At 47.3% G+C, this 13,372-nt stretch overlaps 6 protein-coding genes across 6 annotated transcripts; 3 read left to right on the forward strand and 3 right to left on the reverse strand.

Annotated features, from left to right (window-relative positions):
• Positions 1–1,058, forward strand: EDB82DRAFT_517773 (putative xylanase). Its single transcript, XM_065609021.1, has 3 exons — positions 1–360; positions 415–505; positions 562–1,058. Exons 1-3 carry the CDS (start codon positions 71–73, stop codon positions 874–876), a joined length of 696 nt encoding a protein of 231 aa, XP_065463556.1. The 5' UTR covers positions 1–70; the 3' UTR covers positions 877–1,058.
• Positions 1,059–1,373: 315 nt separating this feature from the next.
• EDB82DRAFT_352691 (uncharacterized protein) lies at positions 1,374–2,183 on the forward strand. Its single transcript, XM_025725419.2, has one exon. The coding sequence runs from the start codon at positions 1,513–1,515 to the stop codon at positions 2,122–2,124; it is 612 nt and encodes a 203-aa protein (XP_025594020.1). The 5' UTR covers positions 1,374–1,512; the 3' UTR covers positions 2,125–2,183.
• Positions 2,184–2,564: 381 nt separating this feature from the next.
• On the reverse strand, positions 2,565–2,999 carry EDB82DRAFT_481287 (uncharacterized protein; the record flags this gene model as incomplete). The annotated part of the gene is made up of 3 exons (XM_025725420.1): positions 2,565–2,674; positions 2,732–2,874; positions 2,926–2,999. 3 exons carry the CDS (start codon positions 2,997–2,999, stop codon positions 2,565–2,567), a joined length of 327 nt encoding a protein of 108 aa, XP_025594021.1.
• Positions 3,000–3,854: 855 nt separating this feature from the next.
• Positions 3,855–7,829, reverse strand: EDB82DRAFT_569712 (aldehyde dehydrogenase family-domain-containing protein; the record flags this gene model as incomplete). Its single annotated transcript, XM_025725421.2, has 10 exons — positions 3,855–4,310; positions 4,369–4,793; positions 4,846–5,144; positions 5,194–5,239; positions 5,294–5,420; positions 5,477–5,780; positions 5,832–5,925; positions 6,280–6,284; positions 6,643–7,235; positions 7,292–7,829. The coding sequence occupies 10 exons, from the start codon at positions 7,827–7,829 to the stop codon at positions 4,102–4,104; spliced, it is 2,640 nt and encodes an 879-aa protein (XP_025594022.2). The 3' UTR covers positions 3,855–4,101.
• Positions 7,830–9,435: 1,606 nt separating this feature from the next.
• On the forward strand, positions 9,436–11,874 carry EDB82DRAFT_562806 (uncharacterized protein; the record flags this gene model as incomplete). The annotated part of the gene is made up of 2 exons (XM_025725424.2): positions 9,436–10,086; positions 10,141–11,874. The coding sequence occupies 2 exons, from the start codon at positions 9,436–9,438 to the stop codon at positions 11,818–11,820; spliced, it is 2,331 nt and encodes a 776-aa protein (XP_025594024.1). The 3' UTR covers positions 11,821–11,874.
• A 77-nt stretch (positions 11,875–11,951) lies between these two features.
• Positions 11,952–13,318, reverse strand: EDB82DRAFT_352712 (Alpha/Beta hydrolase protein). The gene is made up of 2 exons (XM_025725425.2): positions 12,578–13,318; positions 11,952–12,520 (listed from the first exon to the last, which is right to left on the reverse strand). Exons 1-2 carry the CDS (start codon positions 13,035–13,037, stop codon positions 12,138–12,140), a joined length of 843 nt encoding a protein of 280 aa, XP_025594025.1. The 5' UTR covers positions 13,038–13,318; the 3' UTR covers positions 11,952–12,137.
• Between the last annotated feature and the right edge of the window lie 54 nt (positions 13,319–13,372).

Below are 13,372 nucleotides of genomic sequence, written 5' to 3' on the forward strand. Positions count from 1 at the left end.
GCCCTCTCTGAACAGTCAGCCACTCTGAACACTTCTTTTGAGAACCACCCTCTCGTCATCTAGTACCATCATGGTCTCGTTCAAATCCCTTCTCGTTGCCGTCTCGGCACTCACTGGGGCACTTGCACGCCCCTTTGACTTCCTCGATGAGCGTGATGACGGTAACGCCACCTCCGTCCTCGAAGCTCGCCAAGTCACTGGCAACAGTGAAGGTTACCACAACGGCTACTTCTACTCTTGGTGGTCTGATGGTGGTGGTTATGCTCAGTACCGTATGGGCGAGGGCAGCCACTACCAAGTTGACTGGCGCAACACTGGCAACTTTGTGGGTGGAAAGGGATGGAACCCTGGTACTGGCCGGCAAGTCTTTAAATTTTGGGCTTTAATAGATCGTCCTACTAACAATATACGCAGAACCATCAACTACGGAGGTTCCTTCAGCCCTCAGGGTAACGGATACCTTTGCGTTTACGGCTGGACTCGCGGACCTCTCGTCGAGTACTACGTAAGTGACCCCCTGACTTCAATTGTTCTATACCTAGATACTAACAATTGCTTCAGGTCATTGAGAGCTACGGCTCTTACAACCCCGGTAGCCAGGCTCAGCACCGAGGTACTGTCTACACCGACGGTGATACCTACGATCTCTACATGTCCACCCGTTACCAGCAGCCTTCTATCGACGGTGTTCAGACTTTCAACCAGTACTGGTCCATCCGCCGCAACAAGCGCACCAGCGGCTCCGTCAACATGCAGAACCACTTCAATGCTTGGAGATCGGCTGGCATGAACCTCGGAAACCACTACTACCAGATCTTGGCTACTGAGGGTTACCAGAGCAGTGGCTCGTCCTCCATCTATGTCCAGACCCAGTAAAGGATGTTGATTTGAGCCAGACGTGGAAAATTCTCCAGATCGTATTTAGAGGACGGAGAGGGAGATTGGTTGAACTGTTTACTCACTGGCAGATGCATTTTTTGCGACTTTGTTACATCTCTGGCGCGACATATTAGCATTGCAGTATAGGCGTTCAATAAAATCCGCATTTTGGACAAAAGTATTGTGTTGTCATGAAGCCCCTCCTAAGATTCAAACATGTCTTGAATGGAAACATCAAAGGCCACCAGTACTGTGAACCAGAGACTCCCTATATATAAGAATCACATAGTAGCGGTCTTACAGTCGGCTATATGTCCGCATTCAGAATTACAATAAGCTTGTTTTACACTTCTCACCAGATAAATTGAGGCTGTGTAAGCAAAAATCTCGGCCACTACCTATTCCAGATTGGTATTTTATGGGTCAAAGAAGATGGCTAGGCTATACAACACACCGCCAAGGACCGCACCTTACCTAATTCACAACCAAGCTGACTGCAATTTCCAATAACAACAAAACCCGAGGCCTCTCTTCATTCTTAACCTTTCATATAAATTAGCAGTTTTCTGCTCATCTCAGACTGAGTCTTGTCGAAAAAACCAACTACGATACTATCAGCTGCAAACAATCAAAATGTCCTTCTCCAAAGCTATTGCCATCATGGCCCTCGGTGTTGTACAGGCAGCGGCTCAAACCCCAACCGAAACCGAAACCGAAACACCAGCTACCCTCTCTGATTATCCCTCCTTGACAGTGCCACCATGCTGGGAGTTTAGGAACTCGCTTCCTATAACAGGTGCACCAGCACCACCAATGGACATGTCTGAACTCGGCGTGTCGTTTGCTCTCGGAAGTCTCTACAACACAGCAGACCCGTGTAAGCTGCCCGCCATCACGGGGTCATCCGCCGAGGAATTCTCTGAATGGGCTTCAGAATGGGCAAGTTGGCAGGCTCAGCACATTTCTGAGTTTCGAGTTCTTTGGGAGAAATGTAGTGACGAGCCTTTTATCACGGATCTTGTACCCGTTGGGCCTGACGCATGCAGTACTCTCAAGGCTAAGATCACGGGAGCTTGGACTACAGGTGACGATGATGATGAGTTGGCGACAAAGACGGTTGAGATCCAGCCTGAAAAGACAGAAGATGGCGAGCCCGAGGATGTCCAGGTTTCCTCAGCATCGCGTGCAGAGGGTTCCCTTCTTGCATTTCTCCTTGCCGCGTATGTATTCGGCGTCGGGGCATAATGGATACTTATTGGTTCCAACTGTGGTTGCATGATTCCCGCAGTTCGAGTCGGCCTTTACTGAATAAGTCCATGCATATCTCGTCTTTTGCGACTATATCTATGCTCCTATCGAGATTCACATTTTGTATTTAGAGACGTCACAGGAAAGATTGTCGATTCTTCTTAACAAGATGAGCAAACCTGGTAGACGACTGTGGCAATAGCTGTCTATAGCGCTACGATCAATGGCGAGATCATGATACTCGGGTAATAAGAGATTGTATTTATACTTGGTGAAGATATGTCGACAGAAATGACTGTTGTTGACAAATATGCCTAGCGCATGATTCATCCGATGGTCCTCTATAGAATACTATCCTAGCGGCATGGCTATCTCTGAAGGTCTTGGCATGAGAGCATTTCCAGGCTCAGAAGGCTTGACGTCTTGGAATCGACCATCTAAACAGTAAAGACAGCGTAGAGTCCACTGGTTGTACCAATGCACTGGCCATCACGGAGGTTGCCAGTGAAGGGTTGGCTACCATCAGCGTGGTTGCTGAAGCCGCGGTCTATTTCACGTCCGTTAGAATACATTTTATATCGAGAGTACAAGTTTTTAAACGTACAGGAGAGACCAGATCCGTTGGAATCAACGTAAAGTCCACCACGAGAACCAGCGGGGCCACCGCTGTGGTAAGTACCACCCTGGTTGGGGTTGTAGTCGATGAACCGAGAACCAATGAAGTTGCGGCAGCCAGTATCAGAGTAGCTGAATGTTGGTTAGTTGATAGACATGGCGTAAAGGAAGGGAATGACGTACAAGTTGACCTTGATGGAGGCGGCCGATGCCATGGTGGCCAAGGCGGCGAGAGAAAGGAGACCGGTGAACTGCATTTTGTAGTTTGTTTTTGGGAACTGTGGGTTTGGATGATCTTGTTGTTTCTGAGTGTGAGTCTGAAGCTTGATGGTTTAGACAAGACTGGATGAGTCGAAGCTATTTATACTTGTCATGTCGCTCCAAAGCCGATGGAGTATTTAAGCTCCTTCCTTGATCTTCTTAGTCTATATCCACAAAATATCTTTAAGAATTGTTACAAAGATACAAGGGAATGTCTTTGTAAGCTGTGATTATGACGATCAATGTTTTATTCGAATGGAAAACATGCCACGAGCCAATACGGAGCCCTGATTGACAGAGCGGCCGACTGCTCGGAGGAAGCTTCAGGTACACCCATGGCGCATTTGATGCCGTGTAGCCGACGACTGAGCCCATTTACGACGTAGATCCTGTATCTATTAGTTAAAACAGTAGTTAACGTGTCATACGTAAAGTGAAACTACATGTGTCAATGTCGACATAGAACCGAGAAGACGGTACCAGATCACCAGCCAATGCACAATATAGTTTGAAACATACGCTATTACTTTCAATACTTATACAGAATATAGTCTAGTTTGTTTCGTCAATATTAAGCAACTAGTGTATCAAGCATGTTAACACACTACGGTCTCAATGTTCATCCTCCTTACGAGTGGCAGGTCAATAGTTCGCTACTAGCAACCACTTAGATAAAAACCCTCAACCACAACTAGCTTTTATTGGTCTGTCAATTGGAGGGGCGGACGGCAAGTCGGCAGCGGCCGCCCATACCTTGTCGTATTTGTGTCAATACGAATAAACAAGCCTTTTACACAGGACAAAAGCTCCGAAATTATGTTTGCGATTGGCTGATATTCTGCGGTAATGAGCGGGTAAAAGCTTGAGTGGTCTCTCGTAAGCAAAGTATAAGCATAAAGCATAGCTGCATAATCGAGATGCTTAGGCGAGAGCTCTTTTAAGATAGACAGTATCGTATCTGATCCACCATATACCGTTTTGGGCAATCTTTGTAATCTGTGTTGCCATTCTCGCGAAACAGGAAAATGATAGATAGTTCACTTCACATGGCTAATCACTAGAAGATACAATCCTAAACCAATAAAACCCTGTCCGCTATCAATTCAAAGCGATCAAAGTGGACTTGGTCTGGAGATACTCCTTGATACCTTCATATCCAGACTCCGAGCCAGTTCCACTTTGCTTGAATCCACCCACGGACATGAAAGGAATAACACCCAGTGAACCTCCATTGATACCTACAACACCAGCTTCAAGCTGATCCGACATTCTCAAGCCTCTAGACAGCGATTCGGTCCAGGCATAAGCTTTAGTGTTAAGTTAGCATTTATCTACTTAGTACCTTGCTCTGGGACAATTACTTACCAGCGAGTCCGTACTCCGTGTCATTGGCTAGTGCGACAGCCTCTTCTTCAGTGTCAAAAGTGATAACCGTCAAGACTGGGCCGAAGATTTCTTCGTTCAAAATCTTAGCGCCGGGCTTGGGGTTGATGAAGATAGTCGGGGCGACAAAGTATCCCTTCTCGCCTACACGGTGCCCACCAACCGCAAGCTCAGCTTCCTTGCTACCAGAGTCAATGAAGCTCATTACACGCTCAAATTGGATACTATCCGCAAGTGGGCCCATAAAGGTCGAAGACTCCCTGGGGTCGGCTCCCACACCAGAAGTAACTTCTGAGTATCGTGTCTTGAGGCCCTCAATGAATGATGCCGCAACGTCTCGCTGGACATAGACTCGGCTTGGAGCCGCGCACACTTGACCAGAGTTCAAGAGGAACATTGTAGTGCAGCTACAGTCATCAGTGACCGCCATGATTAGTAGGTGTAGTAAAGGATACGTACAACTCAATTGCCTTTTCCGTGTTGGCATCGTTGAACACAAGAACGGGTGACTTTCCGCCGAGTTCTAGTGCCACCTTTTTCAAGTTGGACTTCGCTGCCGCCTCAGAGATCTTTCTTCCCGTGAAGCCAGATCCAGTGAAGGAAATCATGCGAATCTTCATGTGCGATGCCAAAAGAGAACCAGTTTCTCCTGCGCCGTTGAGGATGTTGATAACGCCAGGTGGGAATCCAGCTTCCTTGATCATATGCCCGAGCTGGAGCATACCCAACGGAGACTTTTCGGATATCTTGTAAACGATCTGGACCTTGTTAGGCTGGCGATGAGTATATCTTCGGGTTGGTCCGTACCGTGTTCCCTGCAGCTACTGCGGGAGCTATCTTCAGACCGAGTTGTCTGAGCGGAGATTAGTATCACAAGCGCATAGCGAAACAATTCGGGGAAACTCACACCGAAGAGCCATTCCAGGCACTGATACCAGCGACAACACCAAACGGGTGGTGGCTCATGATCTTGTAGACGCCTCCCTCAGGAGGCAATTGCTCGCCGCGAATCTTGTCAGTCCATCCGGCATAGTCTACAGCCATTACGTCAATTACGATGACAAGTATAAGAGAGAATAATAATGCTTACAGCGGAAGAGCCCGCTCATCATATTGGTGATATTGACAGCAATGCTGGTGGGCTGGCCCATAGCGATTGTTTCGAGCACAGCTAATTCCTTTGCCTTGGCGTCAATTAGGTCAGCAAGCTTCACCATACATTCCGCTCGCTGAGCAGCTGTGAAGGTCTTCCAGGACCCATTGTAAGCTGCCTGGGCTGCATCTACAGCGTCGTCGACATCTTGTGGGCCAGCTACATGAACGTCGCTTGAAACCAACGAACCGTCGATAGGGTTGTGGACGCTGATTCTCTTGTCAGACTTGGAGTCGACGTACTAGAGACAGGTCAGTCTAGATCTGAGAGGCTGTAGGATACCACAACCCACCTCGTTATTGATGAAGAGTCGAGTCTCAAATTTAGTCATTGTGGAAATGTGGAAAAGTAAAGTAGTCAGTAAGTAATGGTACGATGGTGTTATACTGTGATAGCATGTGGTGAAGTTGGTAAATATTTATTATTGATCAACGCCGCTGTTCTGTTGCTGATCCGGCGATAGCCATCTTTATCTCCTGAACACCACCATTACTTGGTCGTACGTCGGACCTTGGCGGATTTAATCCTTACTCACATCAAGACCCCACTATCTCCGTTCCACCAGGCATGGCCAAGCATGAAATAGGGGAGACAACTACGTAAGTGGAGTGTTCAAGTTGCGATTGACTATATCAAGAAATACAGTATGAGTAGTGATAATGACGAACAGAAACAAACTGAACATTCCACCCTATAACTTTGCCTCCAGTGCGGTCTGACACGCTTCCACTAGGTCTTACTGTCCCTTGGGGGCCAGACTGATGATTGGTCGAAGGCACTTAAACCATATCTCATTATTTCAATTACGGTTATTTGCATTGAAACCCTACGTCACTGCCACTATAATTTGCCTTCAAGAGCAAACTCCGCAGTTGATCCTTCTCATGTTCATGGTTTTGATGGGGAGCATTTCGGTACGATGATTGAAGGACAAGTTACTGATGTCACGTCAATTACTCAAAACCTTGGCAAAAGCTCAATCTTGATTATTGACTAGGTATGACTAGAATCTCTCTTAAATAAGGAACTACAAATGAAATGCCTTACAGATCGACGCTGAACAATGACCCATCACTGTTTCCACTGTATGTAAACCCGCATACACCGTTGCCCGCGACAAAACCAGCCCCTGTATCGTCGCCCTTCTTCGACATAAAAAAGTTGGGATGGTTTTTTTGTGATGCGCATCTTTCGCCAGGTTTCAAGGTGTGGTAAAGGAGGAAGCAGTTGCGGTTCCTCTCGCGGAAAAGCCAAGTCTCGCAGCCGTTGAATTGCATGCAAGAAGTACAGCACTCTGCTGCAGAGTCGGCACCATTTGACACAATGTTGTAGTCGGATGGGATACCAGGACCGTTGTTAAGTACGTTGGTGACGTAGTATCCAGTACCTCCGCTCTTGAAGTTGGGGCCAAACATGTTTCCCTCTGCACAAGCGGCGTACTCGGTTGGGCCATTGATAATGTTTGTCTTAGTAGCGGTGGCAGACTTGGTGGATGTTTTCCAAATGGTAGAGTAAGTGGTGAGGCTCATAGTGCTAGTGAAAGTCTTTGTGACAGAAGCGTCATCAGGAATGAGAGTGGTGGTAGTCTTGATAGTTGCGGTTTTGATAGTTGTCCGCATAGTAGAGACAGTTTTGGTAGTGGGACTGCCTGTCTTTTTGACAGTTCTAGTGTTCGTGTTGGGAAGCAACTTTGTGCCTGTTTTGGAGGTTAATAACTATACCATCTGTGGCTCATATGTGTTGAGAACTTACAGTGCACCTCTTTTGGGAAAGAGAAGGCTTTGAGGCCAGGCTTGATCAAAGGAGGGGCATGAGGATTTCTGGCAAACTTTCGGGGACCAGCGACAGGTGCAAAAGATTCCTTGTTGACAGTGTCTGAGATGAACCTGAAGCCTGCAGTGGTAGGCACTGCAGTAGTGCGGGTGGACTTGACTGTGCCAGTCTTTGTCGAAGTTTCAGTGATTGTGACAGTGACCTTGACAGTAGCAATCTTGAACAAGGTACTTGTTGTGCTAACAGTATCTGTGTCACCTTTGCCAGTGACTGTAAAGGTCTTTGTGGAGAATTTGGTAACAGTTGACCAGCGACCAACCTCCTTAGTCTCAGTAGGGATCACTGTCACTGTCGTGGTTGGCTTGATGGGATCGGTCTGGGTGACAGTGTCAGTCTTGACTTTGGCGACTGATGTCTTTCCAAGATCTGTGCGACAGGTAATATCATCGTCGCCAGCTGCCAGACTTGAGACTGCTAAGAAGGGGACGAGGGCTGCGGAAAATAGAATTGTCTTCATAGTGAAGATAAGTGTCTGTGTGTTTGTAGGAGGAAGGATGGAAGATATGATTTTGTTGTTGATGAAAACCAATGGCTTGTGGTTCGACGATGAGAGATTTATACAACTTACGTCCCGGTTCTTTGATCGAGCATAGACGACTGCCATTCCCTATAGTCCATATCCGGACTATTGCCACCCGTCTATAGTTTGAACAACGGAGCATTCTGTGCTTGTTGTGAGATGGCATTGCAAACATCCATAACTGTAAGCTGTGACTATTCTACCGATAGGGAAATACAACTACATCAAGCTAAGAGAAACAAATGTTCAGAAACGAATGTTCTCACAAAAGAGGCGTTGTCCAGGCCTTGAATCTAGGAATGGTGGACACAGGAAAGTTGCATTCCCCATCTTCAGCAAGCCACAATTTGTTTTCGCATCTCGAAAGTCGAAAAGTAACTAGACTCAGTTAAGTTTTAAAGAATTAGGCGAATGGACTAGTTCCCGCATCTCGATAGCTTAATGTAAAGATTTAATATCAGATATTTACCCTACAACTTGTCATTGAAGAGTTATTTATTTTCATACTACTGTCACTTGGCTACTGCGAGACAAATTATATGGACGCAGTGCTCTTATCCTAGTATGTTACATATGTATAATTACTATACACATCCATGTTGTGAAGGAATAAGCATCAACCGATAACTCGTTGATAAGCTCCCAAGAAAATAAAACAAGCTTCTTTTCTTCACGTGACTACAAAGCTTGTCGTCCTTATCAATATACTATCTCCAAATGGGAAATCCGAAATGCTGAACGCGACTTTAGCATCAAGACAAGCTTCTTTTAGTCGTTTCTACTACTGGCTCAGCTTATCTATAGCTAAGGGTAATGGTATGCTTAAATTCCAGCGCCATGGACCGTCTTCCGCACGTGGCGTTCAGGACAGATGTTAGTGATGAGACACAAACTTCAACAGCCACTAGGATTTCGTACATCTTTACTTCTAGGAGTTCAGATCGGCCGCCCATACCAGTCAACCGTTAACCGAGCTGCACTCGGGAAACCACGTGGAATCTAAGAAATCTTATTATCGATACTGGTACAGTTATCCATCAATGCGGCACATAGTCCAGATGCGAAAGGCAAAATGGTCTGACGAGTTAATCCCGCATTTGTGCAAGTTACTCCCGGTTCAACGAAATTAATCAGCGGAGTAACACTTCCGACTCTGACTCTAGACTATAATCGAGGCTAAAGTCAAACGTCTACTGTCAGTCACTGAACCAGAGGACAATTAGAATCGTAAGATGGCTCGCTAAACAGTTCCGATTGCAGCAGGCCTTGGGGGCTTCAGGCATAGTCTTACAACAAACTCTATCTCCAGATATGAGGCGTCTTTGAGTGATGCATGGCTCAACATAGAGATTATGTTAAACCTCGAGTTGTTCGGTGAAGCCATACGATACAATTGTGCAGAGCTCCCCGGGTTTCTAACTTCACGTCCTTCATATCCATCTTCTATTTTCCACGACACAAACCCAACACTCATACTACAGTTCTCTTTTGTCTCTATTTCTCTGACAAAACATTAAATATAATTTTGAATTCACTACTCGTCATGGCTCTTTCGCGGAGCATCAGATCCTTCCTTTTCATTCTTCTTTTCGTTTATAACACCAACGCTGCTCCAGGTACTAGCTTACCACATCTTGGCCGTCGAGATGATGCCGAAACCGCGGTTTTAGGCGAGAATACTACCGCCCTTGAGCCTGTAGTCCCTCCTGAAGTCGACCCCAAAGACTTCTCTATCTTCGAACTCGATACCCATGTCATGCTGGCATGGGCTGGCTCACCAGGCTCAGAGCCAGGTACCAAGCGAATGCGGAAGCGTGACGATGGTATCTTCTCTCAGGCCAATTTCACCTTCCAGTACCCTGTTGTCCCTCTCGATCATTCAAAGTTTGTCTCAACCGTCACTTGTACAAAGGGAACTCTTACTGGTGTTATCTCCCACACTGCTGCTTACAACTATGCTAAGAGCCAGTGGAAGGGTAGCAAAAAGATCATCTTCATCACATCAACTGACGGCTGTGGTGAGGATCATGCAAACGATTTGTTCCTGGCCCAGTCCATCACCTTCTTCGATGATACAAATATCTTTGTAGCCAAAGGTGCTACAACCGAATATGCTGATGTCTATGAACGGTTCACTCTTAATTGGGGTCCACTTGGGACTCTAAACGTGAGACGTGCCCTCGATAAGAGAGCCGTAAGTACACTTATGATATATTTCTGCATTCCTGACTAAAAGATTATTACACAGATGTTTGAACCACATGCTCTCGACAAACGTGGGACAAGTACCTACACCCTTGAATGGAATCGATACCTGCATGATGCAGATCCTGATTCTGGAATGCCTGGCCCAGACCCTGATGCTCCATGGGACAGTGCTGCAAAGCTCATCGAGTGGGGGAGTGAAGGTGGTGAAAAGGACGACTCTTACGCCAAAGGCGAAGTTGCTGACCCAAATGGCCATCACAAACGTGGGGACAACTCCAGTCTCATCGAGCGTGATCTCTCCTATGGGCTCGTCTTATACTGTGTCGAGTGTGGATTCAGTGGTAAAGCGCAACTTACAGGCACTATTGAAGCCAGCATTCTGTCTGGCATCACAGTCGCCGAGGTAGGGTTCCAAGCCCAGTTTAAGGCTGGCTTGAACCTCGGCCTAAAGGCGTTCGTCAAATATGAAAAGGAATGGAGCAAAGACTTTATTGAAATAACCATCGGATCATTCGGAATCTATAAGTTATTCGAGGTTGGACCCTACATTGGCGTCGGTATCGAAGCTGGGATCACCATCGAAGCCACAGGCACCCTGCTCATTGGAGCTTCAGTGGAGTGGGAAAACATCGATATCTTGGTTGACTTCCTCGACGACAGTAGAAGTCACTCCAATGGTCTTAAACCAGTCTTCAAGCCTAGGTCTGAAGCCACTGGAGAGCTCAAGCTAGAGGCTAGCTTAGGATTACCAGTCAGTGCCGGGGTCAAACTTGGCATCTTATTCGATTATTGGACTCTCAAGGGGGGTGTGAGGGACACGCCCTCTGTTGTCCTAGAAGGCAGCTTTGAGGCTAACGCAGTCCTTGACGACAATGGGGACATTTCCACGAGCATTGAGGGTGATTGCTATGGAATCGCCTGGAACATTCACTTCGAAAACGCTCTGGACGCATTTTATCAATGGGACGATGACGAAGCTGTCAAGTTCCCGTTGATAGAGCCCTTGAAATCCGATCCTATTGCGGAAGGCTGTATAGGCTACGTTAATGACGGAACTGGGGGAGGAGGCTCTGGCAGCGACGACATTGGCATGACTGGCAATGGCATCGGAGGCGGTGGTAGCGGTATTTTTGGCAGTCGCCTAGGATCAAAGCCACTGCCTGCGATTGACCCTACCGCTGCCAAGAAGACTAAGCCAAAGAGCAACACAAAGTCTACCAAGCAGAAGAGTACAACTCAAAGCAATAACTCCAAGAGCAGTGGAAAGAAGACCAGCAGTTCGAAAACCACCGGCAAGACAAACAGTAAGCCCGCCACAAACAAGAAACCACAAGCGTCAAAGAACAAGCACGTCAAGACAACCACCACCACCAAACCCAAAGCGACAGTTGCTGCAAAGAAAATATCACCTACTTGTACGCCTTATGTCATCACCAACGCTAAGCCTCCTTCACAAACTGCCTGCAACAGGAGTGTGACGCGCGCGAGAGCCCCAACCAAGTCTATAATTAGCACAACGGCGTCGGTGAAGAGTGTAAGTGCATGTGCGGAAACTTGTCTGAAGAACAAGCAATGCATGAGTTTCGGTTACAACACGGACAAGTCATGTCAACTTTACAGCAAAGTGTTGAAGAGTCTTGGAGTTGCGCCTGGAAAAGGAAAGACAACATCGTCATTTAATGACAGGAACTGCTATGCCTATAGTAAATGTTCCAAGTAACAGGGAAAGGTTGAGTGCAACGCCATTGGGAGACATTTGAGATTACAAAATGTATGGACATCACTAGTTAGATCTTAACTACGTTTCACTTTGTTAAGCTTATAATTGTATGTACTGTGATGTGCTTTTCTGTGAGTGTCTGATAGAACTATCAGGCGAAATAGTATTGACAAGGTTCGAGACTGGTTTTATATAACATAACCCGTAGGTTCTGGGTCACTATGTACAAGAATAAAGATTTCCTCCACAATCCCTCAGAGTAATACGGCCTCCTACTTTGACTCCAAAAGAAGGCCACACCATCCCGGGAGATACATCTAGCAGCGACGTCCAGCAGTGCTGCGGCTACCACCAACGGCAGCGTTGAAGAACTGCCAGGTCTCACCGGGAGCGAACTTGGCGCCGTTGGTGCCAGTGGGGTCGGGAACGTGGCCACCACCGTGGGCGATCCAGGTAACGGGCTTGCGGCTGCACTGGTAGGTAGTCTTGACGTGGTTCTGAGCACCGGGACCGGGGTCGTTGACGTTCTTCTGCTGGCATCCGTTGGTTCCAATCCACTTGTCGCGGAGCTGGCGGCCGAGGTTGATTCCGAGAACGTTGTCAGCAGCACCGTGGATTCCGAGATAGGCGACGGGGGAGTTTCCACCGTTGCAGCCAGAGAGCTGAGCACCGGAGATGACTGCGACAGCAGCGAAGTCGTCTGTGGTATGAGTGTTAGCATATATGCGGTCGTCTGAGTTGATGAGTTATAACATACTGGGTCGGGAGCAAGCGACGCTGTGGCTCATGGATCCACCATAACTCCAGCCGGTAGCAAAGACTTGCTTCTCGTCAATGCAAAGGTTGTCCTTGGCGAACTTAAGCATCTGGTCGGTAAAGGTGATATCCTCACCACCCTGGTTAGCCCAACCAGCGTTGAGACCATTGGGGGCAATGAAGATGGTAGAGTCACCAGCAAGACCCTGGAGACCGTAGAAACCACCCTGAGCAACGTTGTTCATGTTGCCATCACGCCAGTGGTAACCGAAAACAAGTCGGTGAGGCTTGTTGTTCTGGTAGTTGTTGGGAATCTGGAGGATGTACTGGCGGTTCTTGCCGTTGACCTGCATGGACTTGGTGCCGCTGGACTGGGGAGCCTTGCCACAGCCAGCTGAGGCGGCGTCTCCGAGCTGAGCAGCGCCCAGGAGGGCGAGACAGAAAGCGAGAGGTGAACGCATGTTGCTGGATAAAGTTGAAGCTGACCTGAGGGTCTTTTTCGTGAGATGGAAGAAAGAAGCGAATAGGTTCTGTCTGGCAGTCCCTGTTGAAGAAGAAGTCTCAGAAGATTCCAATAGAGCGAAGTTCAAGTTGTTTATATATCCATCTTGTTTCTATCCCTGCCGTCACTCACGGATCCTGGCGACGGCATATTCAAGACATCCCAGTAACTGATCATACTGGATCCGTCATATTCAGGTCACTAGATACTCCGAAACAGTCAAAACGGCTGTCAATCGACGGATAAACTTGATAAACTTGGCTGATGTAGCCTAATTCGACTTGAATGAGGGAG

The sequence above is a fragment of the Fusarium venenatum genome (genome assembly GCF_020744135.1).
Source record: "Fusarium venenatum strain MPI-CAGE-CH-0201 chromosome Unknown EDB82scaffold_4, whole genome shotgun sequence".
In the NCBI taxonomy this organism is placed as follows: domain Eukaryota; kingdom Fungi; phylum Ascomycota; class Sordariomycetes; order Hypocreales; family Nectriaceae; genus Fusarium; species Fusarium venenatum.